We start from the raw sequence: 21,588 nt of genomic DNA, 5'->3' as shown, positions 1-21,588 counted from the left end.
TACACAAAGAACTGTACAAAAGAGATCTTCATGACCCAGATAATCATGGTGGCCTGATCACTCACCTAGAGCCAGACATCCTGGAATGTGAAGTCAAGTAGGCCTTAGGAAGCATCATTATGAACAAAGCTAGTGGAGGTGATTGCATTCCAGTTGAGCTATTTCTTTTTTTTTTTTCAGTTGAGCTATTTCAAACCCTAAAGGATGATGCTGTGAAAGTGCTGCACTCAATATGCCAGTAAATTTGGAAAACTCAGCAGTGGCCACAGGACTGGAAAAGGTCAATTTTCATTCCAATATCAAAGAAAGGCAATGCCAAAGAATGCTCAAACTACCACACAATTGCACTCATCTAACACGCTAACAAAGTAATGCTCAAAATTCTCCACGCCAGGCTTCAACAACATGTGAACCAAAAACTTCCAGATGTTCCAGCTGGATTTAGAAAAGGCAGAGGAGCCAGAGATCAAATTGCCAACATTCGCTGGATCATTGAAAAAGCAAGAGAGTTCCAGAAAAACATCTCCTTCTGCTTTATTGACTATGCCAAAGCCTTTGACTGTGTGGATCACAACAAACTGAGGAAAATTCTTCAAGAGATGGGAATACCAGACCACCTGACCTGCCTCCTGATAAATCTGTACACAGGTCAAGAAGCAACAGTTAGAACTGGACATGGAACAACAGACTGGTTCCAAAGGAGTACATCAGGGCTGTATACTGTCACCCTAGTTATTTAACTTATATGCAGAGTATATCATGAGAAACGCTGGGCTGGAGGAAGCACAAGCTGGAATCAAGATTGAAGGGAGAAATATCAATAACCTCAGATATGCAGATGACACCACCCTTATGGCAGAAAGTGAAGAAGAACTAAAGAGCCTCTTGATGAAAGTGAAAGAGGAGAGTCAAAAAGTTGGCTTAAAACTCAACATTTAGAAAACTAACATGATGGCATCTGGTCCCATCACTTCATGGCAAATATATGGGGAAACAATGGAAACAGCGACAGACTTTACTTTGGGGGGCTCCAAAATCACTGCAGGTGGTGACTGCAGCCATGAAATTAAAAGATGCTTGCTCCTTGGAAGAAAAGTTATGACCAACCTAGGCAGCATATTAAAAAGCACAGACATTACTTTGCCAACAAAGGTCCATCTGGTCAAAGCTATGGTTTTTCCAGTAGTCATATATGGATGTGAGAATTGGACTATAAAGAAAGCTGAGCGCCGAAGAATTGATGCTTTTAAACTGTGGTATTGGAGAAGACTCTTGAAAGTCCCTTGGACTGCAAGGAGATCCAACCAGTCCATCCTAAAGGAAATCAGTCCTGAATATTCATTGGAAGGACTTATTTTGAAGCTGAAACTCCAATACTTTGGCCACCTGATGCAAAGAACTGACTCACTGGAAAAGACCCTGAAGCTGGGAAAGATTGAGGGAGGGAGGAGAAGGGTATGACAGAGGATGAGATGGTTGGATGGCATCACCAACTCAATGGACACAAGTTTGAGGAAGCTCCAGGAGCTGGTGATGGACAGGGAAGCCTGGCGTGCTGCAGTCCATGGGGTTGCAAAGAGTCGGACAGGATTGAGCGACTGAATTGAACTGAACTGAATCATTCAGTTCTGGACCGCACAGAAGCGTGCCGGCTGCAACGGACCACACAGAAATGTGGCCGTGAGGAGCTACGCCTCACCCAAGGTCGGGGCGGTGACGGAGAGCACCAGGCTGCGACGGCGCAGGAGCGGCTGAGAGGAGCTACCCCACGTCCGAGGTCAGGGGCTGTGGCCGAGAGGAGCTACCCCACATCCAAGGTCAGGAGGGGCAGCCGTGAGGAGATACCCCTCATCCAAGGTCAGGAGCAGCGGCTGTGCTTTGCTGGAGCAGCCGTGAAGAGATACCCCACGTCCAAGGTAAGAGAAACCCAAGTAAGACGGTAGGTGTTGCGAGAGGGCATCAGAGGGCAGACACACTGAAACCATAATCACAGAAAACTAGCCAATCTGATCACAGGACCACAGTCCTGTCTAACTCAATGAAACTAAGCCATGCCGTGTGGGGCCGCCTAAGATGGACGCGTCACGGTGGAGAGGTCTGACAGAATGTGGTCCACTGGAGAAGGGAATGGCAAACCACTTCAGTATTTTTGCCTTCAAACCCCATGAACAGTATGAAAAGGCAAAATGATAGGATACTGAAAGAGGAGCTCCCCAGGTCGGTAGATGCCCAATATGCTACTGCAGATCAGTGGAGAAATAACTCCAGAAAGAATGAAGGGATGGAGCCAAAGCCAAAACAATATCCAGTTGTGGATGTGACTGATGATAGAAGCAAGGTCCGATGCTGTAAAGAGCAATATTGCATAGGAACCTGGAATGTTAGGTCCATGAATCAAGGCAAATCGGAAGTGGTCAAACAGGAGATGGCAAGAGTGAATGTCGACATTCTAGGAATCAGCAAACTAAAATGGACTGGAATGGGTGAATTTAACTCAGATGACCATTGTATCTACTATTGTGGGCAGGAATCCCTTAGAAGAAATGGAGGAGCCATCATGGTCAACAAAAGAGTCCAAAATGCAGTACTTGGATGCATTCTCAAAAATGACAGAATGATCTCTGTTCATTTCCAAGGCAAACCATTCAGTATCATGGTAATCCAAGCCTATGCCCCAACCAGTAACGCTGAAGAAGCTGAAGTTGAACGGTTCTATGAAGACCTACAAGACCTTTTAGAACTAACACCAAAAAAAAGACATCCTTTTCATTATAGGGGACTAGAATGTAAAAGTAGGAAGTCGAGAAACATCTAGAGTAACAGGTAAATTTGGCCTTGGAGTACAGAATGAAGCAGGTCAAAGGCTAATAGAGTTTTGCCAAGAGAACACGCTAGTCATAGCAAACACCCTCTTCCAACAACACAAGAGAAGACTCTACACATGGGCATCACCAGATGGTCAATACCAAAATCAGACTGATTATATTCTTTGCAGCCAAAGATGGAGAAACTCTATACAGTCAGCAAAAACAAGACTGGGAGCTGATTGTGGCTCAGATCATGAACTCCTTATTGCCAAATTCAGACTTAAATTGAAGAAAGTAGGGAAAACCACTAGACCATTCAGGTATGACCTAAATCAAATCCCTCATGACTATACAGTGGAATTGAATCATTAGGGAAATGCAAACCAATGAGGTATCACCTCATATCTGTTAGAATGCCTTTTATCAAAAAGAGAAGAGATAAATGTGGGTGAGATGTAGATTATATCCCTAGTGCTTGACCGTGTCCAAAGAACAGATAGATGAATGAATCAACGACTGAAGGTCAGTAGAGGGAAATGAAAGACACTAAGGGGTTTACTTCGGGCTTCCCTGAAAGCTCAGTTGGTAGAGAACCCATCTGCAATGCAGGAGACCCCAGTTTGACTCTTGGGTCAGGAAGATCCGCTGGAGAAGTGATTAGCTACCCACTCCAGTATTCTTGGGCTTCCCTTGTGGCTCAGCTGGTAAAGAATCTGCCTGCAATGTGAGAGACCTAGGCTTGATCTCTGGGTTGGGAAGATCCCCTGGAGAAGGGAAAGGCTACCCACTCCAGTATTCTGGCCTGAAGAATTCCATGGACTGTATACATGGGGTCACAAAGGGTCGGACACGACTGAGTGATTTTCACTTTCACTAAGGGTTTACTTCAGTACAAATAATGAGAAAATAAGAGTGAGAGAAAGTTAAAAAAAAAACACAGCAAAATAAAAAGGCTAAAGAAAGTCCTTGAATGGTTTATAAGGCCTCTTTCAAAGTCTAGATTTATCTAAAAGTAGGTCTGACTCCTCTTTGTGACCGCATGGACTGAAGCCAAAAGGTTCTTCTGTCCAAGAATACTAGAGTGGGTTGTCATTTCCTTCTCCAGGGGATCTTCCTGAGTCAGGGATTGAACCTGGGTCTCCTTCATTGCAGGCAGATTCTTTAACAACTAAGCCACCAAGGAAGACCTAGGGCATAGAGGTCAAGTATTCAGATAGACTCTCGCATAACTGAAAGATAAAAGCTAAAAATAGTGTCTTTCCCCAACAGAGAGAACCTGTAGACGGATGACAAAGCCTTGAGTGTGGCAAGCTAAGCAAAGGCTCCAGTAGCTCAGATCTCAGGGGAAGGGAGCCTGGAACACAGAGGTGTTCACATGAGTCAGAAGAAAATTAACTTCAGGGGGAAAGCAGACTCTAGGAAGGACTAAGAATTCACCTACTCACTCCCTGAACTGAGTTCAAATTTAGGTCCCTTTCTTCAATAACAAAGTAAAATTTATTATTGCTGTTTCTGTTCAACTCAGTTATGTGACATCCTGTCTGATGGTTCCTATCCATCTACAGATGTCTCGCATGGTCTAGATGGTCCCCACTCCACAACTCACTCACTCACTGCTGAGAATCAAGGACTCTTCCTGAGCTCCCTTCCACCACAATCACAGGAAAGAAAGCTGAGGCTTCGAGAAGCACTGACAGCCGGCCCCACCCGAGCCCGACCCTCTTACCAGCTGGTACTGGCGGCTGTACAGGTCATGGCAGTTGTTGAAGATATACTCATACGTTGAGTTCAAACAGGCCTTCACACAATCTTTTACCACCTGGCTGGCTCTTGGAGGGCTCTGAAGTTCTTGCACCTGCCAATTAATTTAAAAAAATATGGGTCCAGAGTCCTGCTGACCTGAGTGAGATCTCTTCCTAGAAGTGCCCCCAAACTATCCCAGATTCCTTCATCTTTCTCGAGGTCCCTGGGCCTTGCCCTGAGATGAAACTGTCAGGACAACTGACGGAGAGAACTACCTATTCCATCCTTCTTGATCCATGATCTTCTTGGAAGTAACTCAGGAACAGATGTATGGAAATATGGGCTTAGAGGTGATGGATCCTATAGCCTTAGACTACACTCAGTGATTCTTAGCTTCCATGTCCCTGGGGCCACGTCCCCGGCCTAGCACCACCCAGCCCAAATTTATCTCTTACCTTCATTCGGAAGAAAGTAATGCTGGTCAGCAAATCCACTGTGGACTTTAAGTCCTGAAGTCGCTCAGGGCTCCCAGCAGGGAAATTATTCTGTTGCAAACCAAGCAAATGTAAGAGAGGAATAGAAGAACATGAAAGCCTTCCCTGCCAAAAGCAAGAGATAAGAAGCTTCCTAAGGACCACCCACAGGGATCTTTCCTAGTGAAGCAGAACAAAAGTGCTGTAAGACTACTGTCTCTCTCTCTTTTCCATGGACTCAGCCCTTGCCAAAAGCAGGTGTTAATAACCCCAGGCCCAGAAAGCAACACATCCTACCCCCAACTCTACTTCCCATGCAACATGTGAGTATTTGCACAAATAAACATACAGACATTCACACACACACACACACACACTTTTTCTTGGGTGAAGAGTCTTACACCCAAACAGTGAGTTCTTCAGAAGTTACAATCTAACTGTATATCATGGAATATAAGTGGAGCCACACTACAGAACGGACTGGGATCCAGGACGTATACTTTCTGTACAGTGGATCCCGGTTACTCCACCATTCTGGAGCCAGCAGATGGCAAAGCTGTGAGCAGAACTGCTTTTGGAGTGAGTTCCTTAGGATCTTTCCACCTTAGGATCTTTCTTTCCTTTTGGCATGAGTTTCAGGGAGAAGCTGCCAAGGAGAGCTTAAGGAAGATGCTGCACCATTCTCCATTTTAAGGGTTGCTTTTTTTAAACCTTCAAAGGGCTACTTATATGCCAAATATAAGATATACAGTCAACTCTCCATTATTCGTGCAAATGGAGGGCGCTGAAGGTGCAGATAATTAAAATTGCACTTCTTGACTTTGAGGTTGTTTTATACTTACTTTTTAATGTGGGTATATTGCCTGTTCTGGAAATTCACAACACTTTAAAGCAAGTAATGAAGTCATTCTAAGAAGGCCTAACTTAGGAAGAACAAAAAAAACTGCCCATTTCCCTGTCCTGATCTAGACACTCACCTTCCTGCTACATCTCTGTCCTCCCTCCATTCTAGAAACGGACATATCTGCTACAAATTACTGGCCCAAGCCAAGCTACTCTCTTTTCCCTTAGCCAGATTCACACACCTTGCCTGGAAAATGAGGAGAATGTGGCAAGACACAACAAGAAAACTTAACTATCTATGTTTTAAAGGGCATTTCTGGAAGAGATTATCCTTAGGAGACTCCCTCATGGGAATGCCATCAGAGAGTTTGGTAGGGTGACATGTGCGGGGTTAGAAAGCCAACTATCTATAAAGAGCAGCTACACCTGCTACTGTTTAAACACTGTATGGTCCCTGGAGTTAGAAGACCCACAGGTGTCAGTGATGTTGGCCATACTCAGATGTGATGAAAAGGACTAATTTTCCTTGCCTTCAATTTTTATAGTTGTGATTGGCCCATAGTCTCTCTAGGCTGATCTTGATATTATGCTTCGTCCCACCCCACAGCCATGTCTTCACTCACCCTGTAGGTAGAGAGGTCAATCCTTAGTGAATTGTGCAGCTGGTCCAGGAGTTTCACAAATCTCTCTTTCTGAGGGTGGTAAATAACAGAGAAGAAAAAAGGTCAGTTCCTGAGCCCTCAGACTGTAGCAAAAAGAGAACCATCTCGGGGTGAGGAGAAAACTCTGAGTTGGGGACACATCGGGTCTCGTATTTGCCAAAGAGGAGAACAACAAACCACGCGAAGGAGAAACGATAGGTCGTTCGCGTTCCATCTCTTAGCACTCGCACTGGGGACTCTTCCCACACTGGCAAGAGGAGATATGTTTCTGTGACTAGAAACAGCATTTTATACAAATCAAGAGGAGATGACCAGTGCATCTGCATCCCGCTGGGACTCTAACTCATCTCAGTCAGACAAAAGGAAACTCCAGACACAGTCTCCACCTTATTCCTGAGTCTGTGGTGTTCTAACTTATCTTGGGATAGCTCATAACAGTGAAACAGCCATAGGCTGGCAGTGATGAGGGGAGAGAGAAATAGTGATACGTTTGGAAGGTGATCAGTGATACATCTGGCAGGTGGAACCACATTGCATATCATTTCCCTTAGTATATACATTTAAAATGTCAAAATAAATAACAAATACTATTTGATAGTTTATTTTTAGAAAAGTATAATTAAACATGGAACATGTTCCTGTAGGCTATTCGTATAGCAGTCCTAGAACTCACATATTGATAATATTATATAGCATTAGATATTAAGCAAATAGATACAGTGAAGAGACAGAAAGGAACAGATATTTGACTGGCTTAGTCAATGACACTAATTCCTCTACAGAAAGACTATCAACATCAAAAAAGTGATTACTACCAAGGAAAAGCACTCAGAGACCAGAGATGCTGATTTGGGAGTATCAGTAATTTTGTCTCTAAAGAGCAGTCTTTGTGGTGGATCAGAAATATTCCATCCAGTTTATACTGAACTTCCATCAGGTGACATTATGTGCAATGATTCAACTTCTCAAATATCTTAACAACAGGAAAGGGTATACCCTGGATCAGGAAAACAGTCCAGACACTAAGAAAGGGTTAAGTTCAGGTATGTACTGGTATTCTTGCTTAGATGTCAGACTCACATGAACTTAAGTGATACAAATCTGTCAGAGAGAAACTGAATAATAAGAAGAAGGTTCCTTTGTGAACCGGCGGGGCTGAAGAACATGGTGACTCAACCAAGTTTTTGGCCCAGAGAGGTAAGCCCAGGTTGTGCCCCTACCAAACCACCATGGTGCTATTCCACCTTTTCTCATTTATCCATATCTGCGGAGAGTCTACTAGTATAGACTAAACACCCATAAGGAAACAAGTTCACTATCTAGGTGGCACTATATATTTGAATTTTTAGGCATATCAGCTCTGCAGTACCAATTGAAAAATCAAACTCTTGTTAATTGATAACAATCAGGTAACATGTCTTAATATCACACTCACCCCAAAGTTGGAGGCTGCAAAACGATCAGATGCAGAGACATTGGTGGAGGCAGTTGTGTGGGCATAGTAGGCATTGATGTTGGCCAGTAAGGTGCTCATCACTGCTGGCACACCAGGACACATATACTTGGAGGACAAACATGCAAAATGCCTGAAAAACAGCATCTTCAGCCTCAAAGACTCTTCAGGGTTTGTGGCAAAAGCCAAGTAATCAAAAGATCCCACTCTTGTGTATGAAGCTTATGATCACCTTGGCAGACAAAGAATTTCATAATTTATTTATTCAAATATACATTCAATGAACACCTACTATGTGCCAGGCCCTACGCTAAGTGCCAGAATCCAAAGAGGTGATAGCCTGGCAAGTGGCAGAAAGTAAGTCAGTAACTTAAGGCATGCTATGCAAAAATTCTCTGGGAACATACAGGAAGGTCATCTAAATTAGAATGGCTGGGAGCTAGAACGGACTAGAAAAAAGGCTTCTCAAAGAAGAGATGGTTGAAACAAGTCTTAAAAGATAGTAAGAATTAATCATTGGAGAAGTATGCAGGCAAAGGGAAACTATTTCAAAAACAAATCTCTTCATGAAGAGAGTCATTCATTTGGGAAACCTTCCTTATAGCCATTGTTCAAGCGTTTGATAGACAAACACTAAGAAAGGACGGAGGAGCAGCAGAGAACAGACAGTAAAAAGGGTTTGTCCCAGATGCTACAGGGCTTTTTAAACAAAGGTTTACTGTGATCAGATTAGTTTTTCAAAAAGGTCACTTTGATGGTAAAAATCAGAAAAGAAAACTTGGAGAGAGGTAAGACTAAGACAGAAAGACCAATTGGAGAGTTATGGCACTCACTCAGAAAAGAAGCAACAAGGTTCCAAATGGATCAAAGAAATGGTTAATAAGAGCACAGACCCAAGATCCAGACTCCAGGGTTGAGTCACAGCTCCACCACTCAGGGACCTTAGATAAATTACTTCAACTTCTTTATGCCTGTTTTTTATCTACAAAATGGAAATAATAACGACCTGGGGATGAAATGAGTTAACATTCATAAATTTCTTAAACCAGTGCCTGGCACGTAAGGAAATGGTAATATAGAAGTTGCTGTTATTATCATTATTACTGAGCTATAGCAATACTGATAGGTTAAAAACATTTCTAGGAGGTAGAATCTAGAGGTTTTAGAGACTGATTGCATGGTGGTAGTAAGAAAAAAAAGTTTTTAGGCTGACATCTGAATTTCTGAGTTTGAATACTGGGTACTACTGTAATTACTCAGTAATTACTGGGTAATTACTGAGTTTGGATAACTGGGTAATAAACTGTTCCATTTACTAAAATAGGAAATACAGGAAGAACAGAACAGATTTGCTAGAGATAATGTTGATTTGGATTTTGATCATATTGAGTTTGCAATGCCTGTGGGAATACCCAGAAAGCAAAGCAAAATGGATCTGAAACTCAGGAAAAGATCTGGTCTGGAGAAAGAGATCTGGGAGTCCTAAGCTCAAAAGTAGTAGCTGAGGTTATAGGCTTGAATGAAGTCATCCAGGGAGCGTGAACAGAGCAAAAAAGGCAGAGGGGCTGTTCTCCAACCTCATTCCTCAACATGTTTCTCCATCTAGACTAAACTTCTTGGAGTTCTTTGAATAGTCTATGCTGTGTTGCATCTGAGCATCTCTGCACATGTCCTACCAGAAATGCCCTTCCCTCTTTTCTGTATTTCAAGTGTCAGCTCTTCAACAGTTTCCCTCACAGGCTTCCCCTAAAATTCAGATGCTCTCATAATACACTGTGATTACTTCTCGATAGCACATATCACATTATAATGCAACTGTTTGTTTACTGCTCTCCTGCTACACCAAGTTCCCCAAACACAAAGGCCCCCTTATTCATCTTTGTGTTCTCAGCATGTGGCGCAACATGTGACACATTCAAAGAACTAAGTCAAACTAAATAAAAGCAGCACAGCCAGGGCACCAGCTACCCTCTGCTTACCCAGGGCTGTTTCCCGTGCAGAGCTCTAGTGGCAGCCCCTCCAACACACAGTCTATACCTCTTCTCATAGTAGGCAGGGATTTCTGTCAACAGCACGTGTACCCTGTACGCTCAGGTCTGTGATGACTGGGCAAATCTGTCCTTGTATACACACCCATGCCCTGGGAATTCTGGGGTAGACAGACAACTCCCCTCTCCCCGAGTTACTGATAAACACACTCCCTTCATACATATACTCTCTCTGCCTTGGGCTACAGATCCACCTCACCCAGCTCAGAGAGGGAAAGAATGAATCACTGCATACTACCCGACTAGGGATCTGTCTGCTCCATCAGTGTACCTCCACTAGCTATTTCAAGAGTTAGTAGCCATTTCCCAGGGCCCCAGGGGAGCCTTACGTCATGGCCTGATATATGGACTCAATGCCATAGCGCATGGCAAATTCATCCACAATTTCCTGGGCAGTCTCATCAAAGTACACCTTCCACGCATCGTCTCCTCGAGCCTCAGGGATCTGGACTCCTCCACTGCCCTGAATGTCCGTGAGGTAATGGAAGAGGTTCTATAGGAGACACAGTAAAATATATATTGGTATTAAAGAGTTAAACTATATATTAGGAAAAAAACCTGCTGGTAAAGACCAGGAGAGTGTGAATAGGGTTCAACAGAGATTCTGTCCTTCAAGTCACTGCTCAGTAACTCCTATGGCCCCAGCAGTCTGTTCTCATGTTAGTGAAAGAGAACTGGGGCTGGGACTGTTTCTTGGGCTGTCCGCCACAGCACAGTGAGCCAAGGATAAAATAAAAATGGGCTCCAGAACTTCAAGCAGCTAGCCATCCTACTTATTGTCAAAGGCACCTCCCAACCTAGCTCTCCGGCACCCCACCTCCCAGGAGCTGGCTCACCTCGTGGAGACACGTGTACTGCACGTGATATGGGGCGACCTTCTCCTCCCCCTTGATCTCCACGCTGATTTGCAGTCGGATGGCCCCTGAGACGGCTGACTTGTCCGTCCTCTTCTCTAGGAAGGAAAGAAGACTGGAGATTGACAACCATGCAACTGCAGATAGCACAGACAGCTCCCATCCCAGCTTAACCCAAAAGAAAGGAGGCCCTGACACAAGTGTTCACCAAACAGGCGAACTCACTGCAGTGACCGTATGCTTCACAAACACCCCAAACCTGGCTGGGCGGGAGAAAAGAAGTGCCCAGTGGGCTAAAGGCACAAGGGGTGAGATCTCAGGTTCTGAAAGCTGGAAAAAATGTTCAGCTAGAGTGCGCCCCAGACACCCCCAGTCCTCCGTCCCCGTCTCTATCTGTGGTGGGTTCTCTGCTGGGAAAGCAAGCTCTGTATGGAGATGTATATGCTCTGGGGCCCGAGTGGTGGACTCGGTAGACAGGGTTTTCTCCAGGTTCCCCAGTCATGCTCTCCCTTCCCAGAAGCTTTCTCTGGTCCTGCTTCCTCACCCAAGTTGTACCAGACGTCCATTTCGCCACTCAGCGTTCGAACCTCAATGATGGTTTGGCCGAGGAAATCATCAGACTCTCGCTTTAGCCGCTGCTTTACTCGTGACTTGATGTCATCATCCTCATCCCACACACGTACCTTAATGCGGTCGGAAGAGTTGTGGCACTCACTGCAAGAGTCAGCAGGTTCTGTTACGGACGGACCCGGCAGCCCTCTCTCTTATGACTCCCGCTTCCTTCCCAAGGCTCTACCAGCTGCACTTGAGGCTGGCAGAGGAGGAGAAGGAGGCAGAGAGCACTGGTACTCAAGTCCCCAGTGAGTCAGGCTATCTGAGCAAATGGCTCTCCACTCCTTAGCCTGGGTAGTTCTCTGCAAACTGTTGTCCAGTCCTGACCACACTGGTCAAAAGCGGGGAGGAGAGGAGTAATCAGGGACAATTTTGATTTCCTGCCAGCTAGCTGTATCAACGAAACCAACAGAAAACAGCCTGATAGATGCCGCAGAACCCTAGGAAGCAGTTGGTAGTTCCCTCCCCAGAGTCCTATATGAAGTCCATAAAGATGTTAAATGTTCATGGTAAGCCCATCTGGTCATATTTGCTTTGGTTTTCTACCTAACATCCCCATATATCTTGGAATGTGCTTGGTGAACTTCTCCCATTCTCCTTTTTTTTTTTTTTAAATCATGCTTTAATATCCACTTGCCTTGTCATTTTCTCTGTGGTGCTTGCTTTGGAGGGGTAGTTTGCCAGGTACCTCCCTCACACTCCCCATCCCCAGCAGTTGCTTTTTGGATCCCTGTTGCCTTATCTAAAAGTTGTACTTGGCAGAGTTTGCTGCTCCTTACCCTATGTTCTCATAATGTCTTTGCACATTCTGTTAAAATATTATAGGATAACTACTGGTCTACTGAAAAATAACAGACAAATCATCAGTAAGCCTCTTAAAGCCAGGCATTGTCTTACACATTTTTAGATATACAATACCATGTAGAGTGTCTTATACAGAATACAAATGTATGTTAGTTACTCAGTCATGCCTGGCTCTTTGCAACCCCATGGACTGTAGCCCACCAGGCTCCTCTGTCCATGGAATTCTCCAGGCAAGAATACTGGAGTGGGTAGCCGTTCCCTTTCCAGGGGATCTTCCCAACCCAGGGATTGAACCTGGGTCTCAGACTGCAGGCAGATTCTTTAACATCTGAGCCACCAGGGAAGCCCATACAGAATACAAATTGCTTACTAAACGAAAAGTGGGCAAAACTGACTATAGAGCCAATTCATCTGAATTAACCGTAAGTATCACTTCTCAGCCTTTTGTCAAGATCAAGAGTAGAATTAACCATAAATAATATTCAAGCAGGAACCAGTCAGCTTCTTGAAAAACAGGTGCTCCCCTCAGTAACTATTGCTTCTGGACTGGTGATTGCTTTTATAGGCCCCAATCCCTTTTCCCAATCTCCTTCCAAGAAGCCAAGAGCAGAAGGTCTCTACATAAGCTGTCTGTTTGGCTGATTCAGACTCAGTCCGGGTCCTAAGCATTAACGGGGGTGTGATAAAGCATCTGGATTCACCAGACACCAGTCCAGGTTCTAGGCTACAGCGTGCCATTTTTCAGCGGCCATCCCTTGCTGTCATATGAAATAGTCTGTACAAAAGTGAGGTACTGAATAGAGGAGAAGGGAGGGGAAGCTGAGGCAGAAAGAAAAGCAGAGCCCTTCAGGGAAATGGAAAATTCTCTAAATCCAAGCTTTCTATCTTCAAGTCACGATTTTCCACTTGTAGGACAAGCTGTTCCCGCCCCACTCCCTAGAAGAGACTAACTCTTCCTAGGGGTTAGGAAAATGAAAAGTCTAGCATTACAGGATGGCAGGGCTGGAAGGCGCAGAGTTGCATGGCAGTCTCTGGCTCTGTCACTCAGCTGTAGCAAAATCTTGCTAGCACTAGAAAAAGCAGTATGGTTTGCCCAGGAGCCCCTTTAATAGACTGAGTTAAGACTTGAGTGCAATAACCCTGATACAACAGTCTATGAGAAGAGACCTAGTAAAAGAATAAATGCTAGCCAATTAAAGTAAGTGAGAAATGGGTTTTCTCCATTGCCTCAACCCCATCTCTCTTAGAGTCCAAGTCCAGGACAACAGGATTTAATGCCATTCCCAAAATATACACAGTCCCAGGAAAGACAGAGCCTACTACGACTTACAAATGGAACTTCTCCTCCCAAACAGGATTCAGGTTTCCAAAAATGGTCTTGGTACGCTTCTTGGTTTTGCCCACTTGCACAGTCACATAAGGGTCACTGGATCCTGTCTTGTCCTTGGCTTGCAGGCCCTGGGCACACATCACTGCAACCCAGACACACACAGAAGGAGGCTTCAGAGTACACTCCGGAAGTCATGAGCCCGCCAAAGTACAACTCATACTTCCCATCTTAGAACACCCTCTATCTGCTCCTTGCACAGGGGCAGATTTCCTCACTCCTCCACTTTTATTCTTAGCCCTAAGCCCTTCCCCCAAAGCCTAGCCCAAGAATCCTAGCTCTTCCCTGGACCCTAACTGACCACTTACCCAGACAGGTCCTTACCTGTTCTGATACATGCATGCCTCAGTCATATGCACCCAGCTAATAAATCACTGGTTAACTACTCCCTCATCTCCTGCCTGTCCCCTTTCCCCCAGCCTCCCAGCTCTTACAACATCAAACTGTTAACCAAGTCTGTAATATCAGATTGTTACTAAATCCTTGCATTATCATTCAGATTGCGAGTGTCAGTCTTGCTTCTCCCAGCACCACTGGCATTGGAGTCTAGAAGAGGAGGAGTGATGAATAATGAGGGCTTCATTCTGTGTTCTTTCCCCCTAGTCCCTGCTTCCTCAAGCTCAGGATGCTTCCCCCTCAGGCTCCTCCCCATAGCCGAGGCCCTCCTGTCCGCTCAAACTCTGGCCTGCTCACCAGTGATGGTGATTTTGGCTGACCATTTGGAGGTGCCATCCAACACACTCTGCTTCACTGTTTTCATCTGTTGCACATGGGCGACTTTGCTCACGTTGAAGACATCCCGGATAACTTCAAAGATCTCTGGCTTATTCCGCTCTCGGATCTTCATGCGGTCCTTCATGGCCATGATGATGTTCTGGGTCCGGTCCTCTGCTCCATGTTTAGAGCTCTTTTCTGCAGCCCCTGAAGAGTGGCCAGAGACAGAAAGTAGGGTAACCAATAGGTCACCTACCACGTCAAGGATCAGGCTGAAGAATGGGGCTTAGGAGATGTCACTGAGCAGTGACAGAAGCTTAGGAAGACTGATATATCTCTGGGGAAAGCTGGTATCTGTGGGGCCTGCTAGAGTTTAATGCCTGGCCAGTGGAGTTTAAAAGGCAACTCAAAGAGAAGCAAAAAGTTGATCATTGTTATATGTTAATCATGTAACTAATATGTTATATTAGTCCATTCTATTTAGAAACATATTGAATTTTTCATCAGAAAAGAAAAAAAAATGTAGCTCAGTCTACAGTTGGTTTTGTCTTTCTTCCATCCACATGCTTGTTGAGAGATACCCTCCAAGTCTAAGGCCAAAATAGCAAAATGGGTATCCCAGTTATCAGGGAGTGGTTGTGGATAGGCACAATCCCACCAAACTCATCCCAACGCCGAGCCGTGATACAGATCTCAGAATTCACCACAGTGCGCAGCTGGGCACATCCTCGCCTGTGGCTCCAGTGGCTCAGATCTCAGGAGACATTGTGATATGGTAAGAAGATTAAGGCTTTGTTATCTGACAGACATGGGTTCCAATCCTGACTCTACTACTCCCTGCTGGGTAAATACATTTCTTCTATGAGAAGAAAGTGGCACTTATCTCTCAAGATTTGCAGTCAGCCCTTTATTAGCATAAAGCATCCAGCCCAAGGCCTGCCATCTGACACTGGGCTACGTGCTTTATTTAATGAGTAATAAACACTCTATTATTACTACCATCAGTATTATCCCAGCAAGGCCAAGGGCCATTTTTCCAAGGCATGACCCCAGCCAGCTCATCTCTGCTGTCCTAAGGATGATTAGGGAGGAACAGAGATTTCCTCCAGTGTATTTCACCAACCAGGTTTCTCAGGCAAAGGACCCATCCTTTCTTTATTGGCAGACTGACTCTTAACCTCTCTCCAGTCTCCAAAGGCTCAGGCCTTAAGGACAAAACTTGGTGCAAAGAAGAAAGGTCAACATTCACATCCTAATCCTGGGAGGATGGAAAGCAGATTTTCTGTCTAGGGACGTATACAGAAGGGCATTTAATTTCACTCTGTACTTCATAGAAGGCTTAGATAAATGAAAAGTGACCTGGGCTGCATCTACTCTTGCATTTAGCATATCCCATGCAATGCTGTTTCCCTGGGTGGGGACCTCGGAAAGGCTCTTAAAGAGAAGATAAGACACCCTGGCTGCTATAGAGCACCACTCTGGAGGCTTCCAGCAAGCAGCCTGTGCAGCCAGTTGCTAGTTCTCCCAATTAAAGCAGGGTGCTGCTGGCACCTGTCCTTGTCACCCCTCATGATGGGTTTGGGCAAAGTCATCACCAGCACCCAGCTTCTCTGCTGTGTTCAGCCTGTCTCTTCATGTCCACTACAGCCATGTCACCGGCATCCATCTAGGGTTCTTCAAAGAATGACATTTTAAGTCAACAATTCCTGAGGCCCTGTTAGGTCTCATCTTTCCTTGGAATAATGAAGTGCTTGTGAGTCTAAAGGTGACCTTCCTTTCTCCTACCATAATTGAAGCTTTTATTGCTGCAGCGTGGCAATGAGGAACACCTGAAGACCTGGAGGGCTGAGAGACTACTTCCCACACCCCCAGCCCTGCTCTCCCTAGGGTCTACCCATAGCAGTGCACGCCGAGCAGGGGTGGAGCAAGGAGAGAAGAACTTGGAGTGCTACCACCTCTTGTGCCAAGACTTGCTGCTTTCCCTGCTCCTGTTCTCCCCACTCAGATGGTGGCACAAGTCACATGTTTAGCAAGGGCCTTGGGAGTCACACATTCTCCTTCTGGACCTCTGCCTCATCCGTGTGAAGATTCTGTTCTTGGTACTGATGTCTAAAAGCTCCATCTAGAAGCAGGGAGTAAATTCCACCTTCCCTGAGTCTTCCCTAGTCTCCCTTAGGAGGTCTAGACCTCAGGAGGCTCCTCTCTGAGGCCTAGAACCCCAGAACTCTCTCTTCCTATTAGTTCTGGTCCCTGATTACACATGCTCTAGTCTTTTGGGCAAAACAGCCATCGTGGTGTGTACAATACCCAGTAGAGCCTCTGGGATCACCTGAATCCCGGAAGAGATTCTAGCTCCATCCAAGGGCCATAGGAAACTCAGTGAATTTTTCCTAAAGGCGTTTAAGCGAGTGTTACGAGACCTGTTATTTGGAAAGGCCATGTCTCCTGACTTAGGAACCTACTTTCTCTAAACAGGACAGCGCGTCAGAGTCAGGTACAGTGGAGGGACGATGGCCCAGCCGTCCTGGTCCCCTGCTGCCGGCTATGCTGAGAGGCCCTGCTGCCCACAGCGCCCCCCGTCACGCCGCAGGGCACTCACGCTGCAGGCAGTCGGCACTGAGCAGGTCCTGGCACTTCTCGTGGCACTTGACGCCACACTCGCTGCAGCGCATGCCCTGCCGGGCGATGCCCCAGAGCAGGCCTTCACACTCGTAGCAGTAGGTGGGGGTGGTGGCGGACCAGACCTCAAAGTGGTGGGGCGTGGTGCACGAGATGGGGTAGATTAAGGCCTGCAGGGTTTTCTTATACACATGGGATTTCTGAAAAACACAGATCCCATCACCCCCCAGTGACTTTAGTTCTCTGCTGACAGATACCACTCACTACTAAGCCCAGTGCAGGGCTATCAACACCTCTGGCAGTCAAGGAGATGCTTCAGCCTGGCCCGGCCCACATTCCAGCCCGGCAGAAAGGAACCCCCAACATCATGTGCTCCTGGTCATCCAAGGAGCACATCCATGACCTGAATGCTGAGTTTAAGCCTTGCCCCAGCAGTCAGGCTTTTTAGGGAAACAGAAGGTACTAGGCTCACCATAAATCCCTGACATGAGTGGTCACATACTCATACTCCAACATGAGATTTAGGTTTACCCCTGGTCTGGACCCTTGCTTCTCCCGGTGTAGAAAACTTGATGCTATAATATCTATCTGTTTCATTAACAGAGTCCGCCCCAAACTTCTCAACTCCCAGTGTATGGCCACAGAGATGATCACTGGGCCATAGGCCCGTGGACTCACGAAAGCCCATGGGTCACTTACCAGCTCTTCATCCTTGAGAGAGATGCGTGTAGCCAATGCAGAAGTAATGCCTGCTTTCCGGGACTGGACCAGAGACTGTGAGAGAAGACTCGCCGTCAGCCCTGGCTACTGCCAAGGGCCGGGCAAAGTCCTGGGGAGGGAGTTCCAGGGACCAAAGCCACACTACTTTCCATTTTTACTGTCATTCACAGGGGCCTCTCCACAGGTAACGGGTAACAAACACCTGAGGTTAAGATACAAACTCAAGGCCTTCAGGGAACTGTCCTAACAATGATAGAACAGCACTTCTCTCAGGGTACCTGTCATCCAAAGGGTTTCTCTTTCCTTCAATATTTTTAGGTATCTGACCCCACAGAAACTCCTTGTTTAAAGGAAGGCACAGGAAAATGAAAAGTCTAGAATTACAGTATGAAACAGGTCATTAAGAACAGGACAGACACAAAACTCTGTCAGAGTCACATTCAAGAACCACCACTGGGAACAATGATGCTATAGTAAATCCTCCATTCCTGGGCACCACCCCATGCCCACACAATCCCAGGTGGCTGTGGAAGCCATCAGCCCAAATGAGCAGGGCACTGAGTGAAAGGGGGCAATGAAGCCTCGCTGAAATCAAGCAGGGCAGGGGGTTAAACATGAGATCGAGGACGCCCTGCTGGAAAGGCCCATGAATCTGCCAATCCCAGCTTTAGGGGCAGCCTCCAGAGAGGCACATGGTTTCCCTAAGGCAGTGGATACCAGGCAGACAGAAGTCATTATATCAGCCTGAGCAGCAAGAATAGTTGGGATGTGCCCAGGTAGGTTGAGATTCGGGCTTTTACAAAGGATGGAAATGGGCTCTGGAGACACTCACCATAGCCTGCGCAGAGGAGAGCAGAGAAAGGAACAACATGATGTTAAAGCCCCACAAGGGCATGAAAGCTTTCAGACACAACTGAGAGGTTCTTCCCTGAAGTCCAAAAGCGGGAAACATGTCCCAACCCCCTCTGTCTCTATCCTCTATCCACTGTATTGCCTCTATCCTCTATCAACTGTATCCAACCCAAACCGCTGCCCAGGGCCCAAGGCCTAGAAGGAGAGTCACGCCATAAAGTGAAATATGGACAAGGTTAAAAGACAGAAGAGGGGAAACAAGAAATGACTAAGATACTGCCACCTACTCGGTTAAGCAAAATAAAACTGGCGAGCAAGGAGGGAGAAGGTGAGAAAAAGCAGGAAGAAAAGAAAGAAAGAAGAGAAAAAAGGGGAGATGAAAGACAATGAAAGAAGGTAACAAAGAAGGGTTGACATCATCTTCAACCAGCCAGCTGGATGAAGCATTGGTGGGATAAGAGGTGCACTAGGGAGGAGGAGACAGGGAAAGACGTATCAATAGCAGGGGGAAAGGGAAGGAAAGAAAGAATCGATGAAGAGGAAATGGCAAAGGACACTCGTATTCAGTCAGTTAAGTAGGGAGAAACTGGTAGGGAAAAAAGAGCACAATATGGAGGAAAAATTAAAAAAGGAGTGGACAAAAAATATCAAATAGACTGAATAGGGAGAAAAAACAAGGAGTAGAAAATGGTAATAAGAAAAACGGTTCAAGCCTTATTGAACATCTGACTCTGGGACTCTAGGGTACCTGGGTACCACTCTAACCCCAGTGAGATCATACGAGGTCCTACTGAAGCCATCACTAAGTCTCAGAGGGGCTTTAAATGACTGATCATCAGACTAACACCTGTCGCTGAAGGCCCCACTTCCATTCCTGACAGCTCACTGAGACCACTCACTCACCAGGTCGCTGACGAGCGGCAGGGTCTTCTTCCTGCGTAGATCCGGCATGCTGTCAATGCCGTAGAGCCCTCCGGCTGGCCTGAAGAGAGAGGGAAATATGTCAGGACTTCTAGTCTGCCCTTGAGTTACTGGCAGGTTCAATGTGCCATTCTCCTTGCTCATCCTCTCCCCAAAGAAGGATGAACTGACCCTCAACATGGGCCTTTAAGAGGAGAAAAGAGGACAGAAAGCGAGGGAAATAAAGCCACGGGATGACAAACAATGGAATCTGCTCTCAAAGTCTCCTTCTAAGGTTTTAGCCAAGGACTGAAAGCTCTTTTATCACACTATGCCAGTCCAAGGTGCCTTTGTTTATTTGAAGACACCTGTGCTCCATAAAAGGTGGGAACTGATGCTTAAGATAGCCTCTCCCTGCACTCAGGCCAGAGACACTGATGCCTAAAGATGAGTCTTTTCTGACCTGTGCTAGAACAGAGCCCACAGGAATAGCTCTACAGAAGAGCTGCTGCCCGCGTGAGCAAGGCTGACAGACAACAGCATGCAGAAGCAGACCTCCTCCAGCCTGAGGAAGAGTCCCCCGTTCGGTCTATCCGAGCCTCCGGAAGAAAAAGTCTCTATGGGAAGAGGAGCCTGCATAATCAAATGTAGGCAGGGGAAGTAGATGGGAGACTTCCCAAAGATCATTTAGAGGGGAAAAAGACCATTTAAGAAGGAAACAGCGAAGTGACTCAGAGTGTGACCTAGCCCTATGCTCACATCAACAGAAACCAGGAAAAAAATTACAGCTGGAGCAACTGAAAGTGAAGTGAAAGTTCAGTCACCCAGTCATGTCCAACTCTTTGCAACCCCGAGGACTGTAGCCCGTCAAGCTCCCATGTCCATGGGATTCTCCAGGCAAGAACACTGGAGTGGGTTGCCATGCCCTCCTCCAGGGTATCTTCCCCAGCCAGGGATCAAACCGGGGTCTACAGCATTGAAGGCAGATTCTTTACTATCGGAACCACTGGGGAAGCCTATGAACAACTTGAGATTTCCAAAACTCTTATACTTTTTTTATACTTATTAACTTTGCTGTTCTTTGCCTGTTATTCCATATAACAATACACAATAAAAATACAGAGAATTTCCTAAAAAGAATATCATTCTTACATTGAGACAATCTGGATTTTATCCCCAACTCTTCTACTAATTCATTACACATCCTCTGCCAAAATTCCTTCCTCTCTCTGGATCTTGGTGTCACTTCCATAAAATGAGGGGAAATATAAAAACCTCTCTGACCTTTTGGAAAGTATCCTTCTGAGCTTCAATTAAATTCACTCAGGTATTTGGTTTTCAGGTAAGCAATGAGGCAGGGAAAGAAGGGTGGCTGGATTATACACCACAGCTGGTGTGAAAAGAGGAATATCACAGAAGAATAAGTATGTACTGCTAGCTACACGGGCAAAAAATGGAGCCACAAATTAGGTCAAGGCCAGGAGTTGGAGCAGGCAACCCTATATACTGATTTCTAATCATCTAGCTTCCTGAATATGGGCAGTGAGCTCTGTTCTCAATGAGGCCACCACACCTATGAAAGTTTGAAACTTGTGACAGTTTCTAAGGACTAAGCCGAAGGAAGGGAAAGATGACAACAGGGAGACATTTAGAAAATCCCTGCCTGGCTCCATTTAAAAATAGCCTGGTTATGTTGCGTTGGTATGTATGAAGTTTAAAATTATTTGAAGAAAAATGCTAAAGCCCTGAAGAAGGGCTGTTGAAGAAGCAACTGATGCCATGAGTTTGTGGCTAATTCTGAAAACTATAAAATGTATACCTTAAGCCAAGAAGTGTTTTTTTTTTTTTTTTTTGGCAACACAAATGAGCTTTTGACAAAAGAAGAGCGGCTCATTCACATGATTAACTCTTGCTATAAAAAAGACATATTGCAAGAAAAAGAAGCACTTAAAAATATAGTTGATAAGGTTCTGATCTAATATTTTTTCTTCCCTGGTGATGAGGAAGAGGAGGCAGCCACTGAGAGCTTCGACGTCAGAAGGACTTTGAGGGGCAAGGAGAGAAGGAAGAGCTTAAGGGTCCTGAGACCTGTATGTG

General features: G+C 45.6%; 1 protein-coding gene across 7 annotated transcripts in view; it reads right to left on the bottom strand.

Moving 5' to 3' along the window:
- The window catches only part of UNC13B (unc-13 homolog B), a 204,626-nt gene that overhangs the window by 16,812 nt on the left and 166,226 nt on the right, over positions 1 to 21,588 (bottom strand). For all 7 annotated transcript variants that reach the window (XM_043891317.1, XM_043891319.1, XM_043891320.1 and 4 more), the window contains 12 exons: positions 19,495 to 19,573; positions 17,719 to 17,793; positions 17,000 to 17,219; positions 14,380 to 14,607; positions 13,630 to 13,771; positions 11,428 to 11,597; positions 10,866 to 10,981; positions 10,359 to 10,522; positions 7,964 to 8,114; positions 6,490 to 6,558; positions 5,006 to 5,095; positions 4,534 to 4,662 (listed from right to left, as the gene is read on the bottom strand). In XM_043891317.1, coding sequence (XP_043747252.1) covers positions 4,534 to 4,662; positions 5,006 to 5,095; positions 6,490 to 6,558; positions 7,964 to 8,114; positions 10,359 to 10,522; positions 10,866 to 10,981; positions 11,428 to 11,597; positions 13,630 to 13,771; positions 14,380 to 14,607; positions 17,000 to 17,219; positions 17,719 to 17,793; positions 19,495 to 19,573 — 1,633 coding nt within the window. The remainder of the gene's footprint in view (positions 1 to 4,533; positions 4,663 to 5,005; positions 5,096 to 6,489; positions 6,559 to 7,963; positions 8,115 to 10,358; positions 10,523 to 10,865; positions 10,982 to 11,427; positions 11,598 to 13,629; positions 13,772 to 14,379; positions 14,608 to 16,999; positions 17,220 to 17,718; positions 17,794 to 19,494; positions 19,574 to 21,588) is intronic.

Source organism: Cervus elaphus, chromosome 29, assembly GCF_910594005.1.
Source record: "Cervus elaphus chromosome 29, mCerEla1.1, whole genome shotgun sequence".
NCBI lineage: Eukaryota > Metazoa > Chordata > Mammalia > Artiodactyla > Cervidae > Cervus > Cervus elaphus.
Note: the sequence above shows the minus strand (reverse complement) of the source record. Positions and strands in the feature narration are given on the sequence as shown.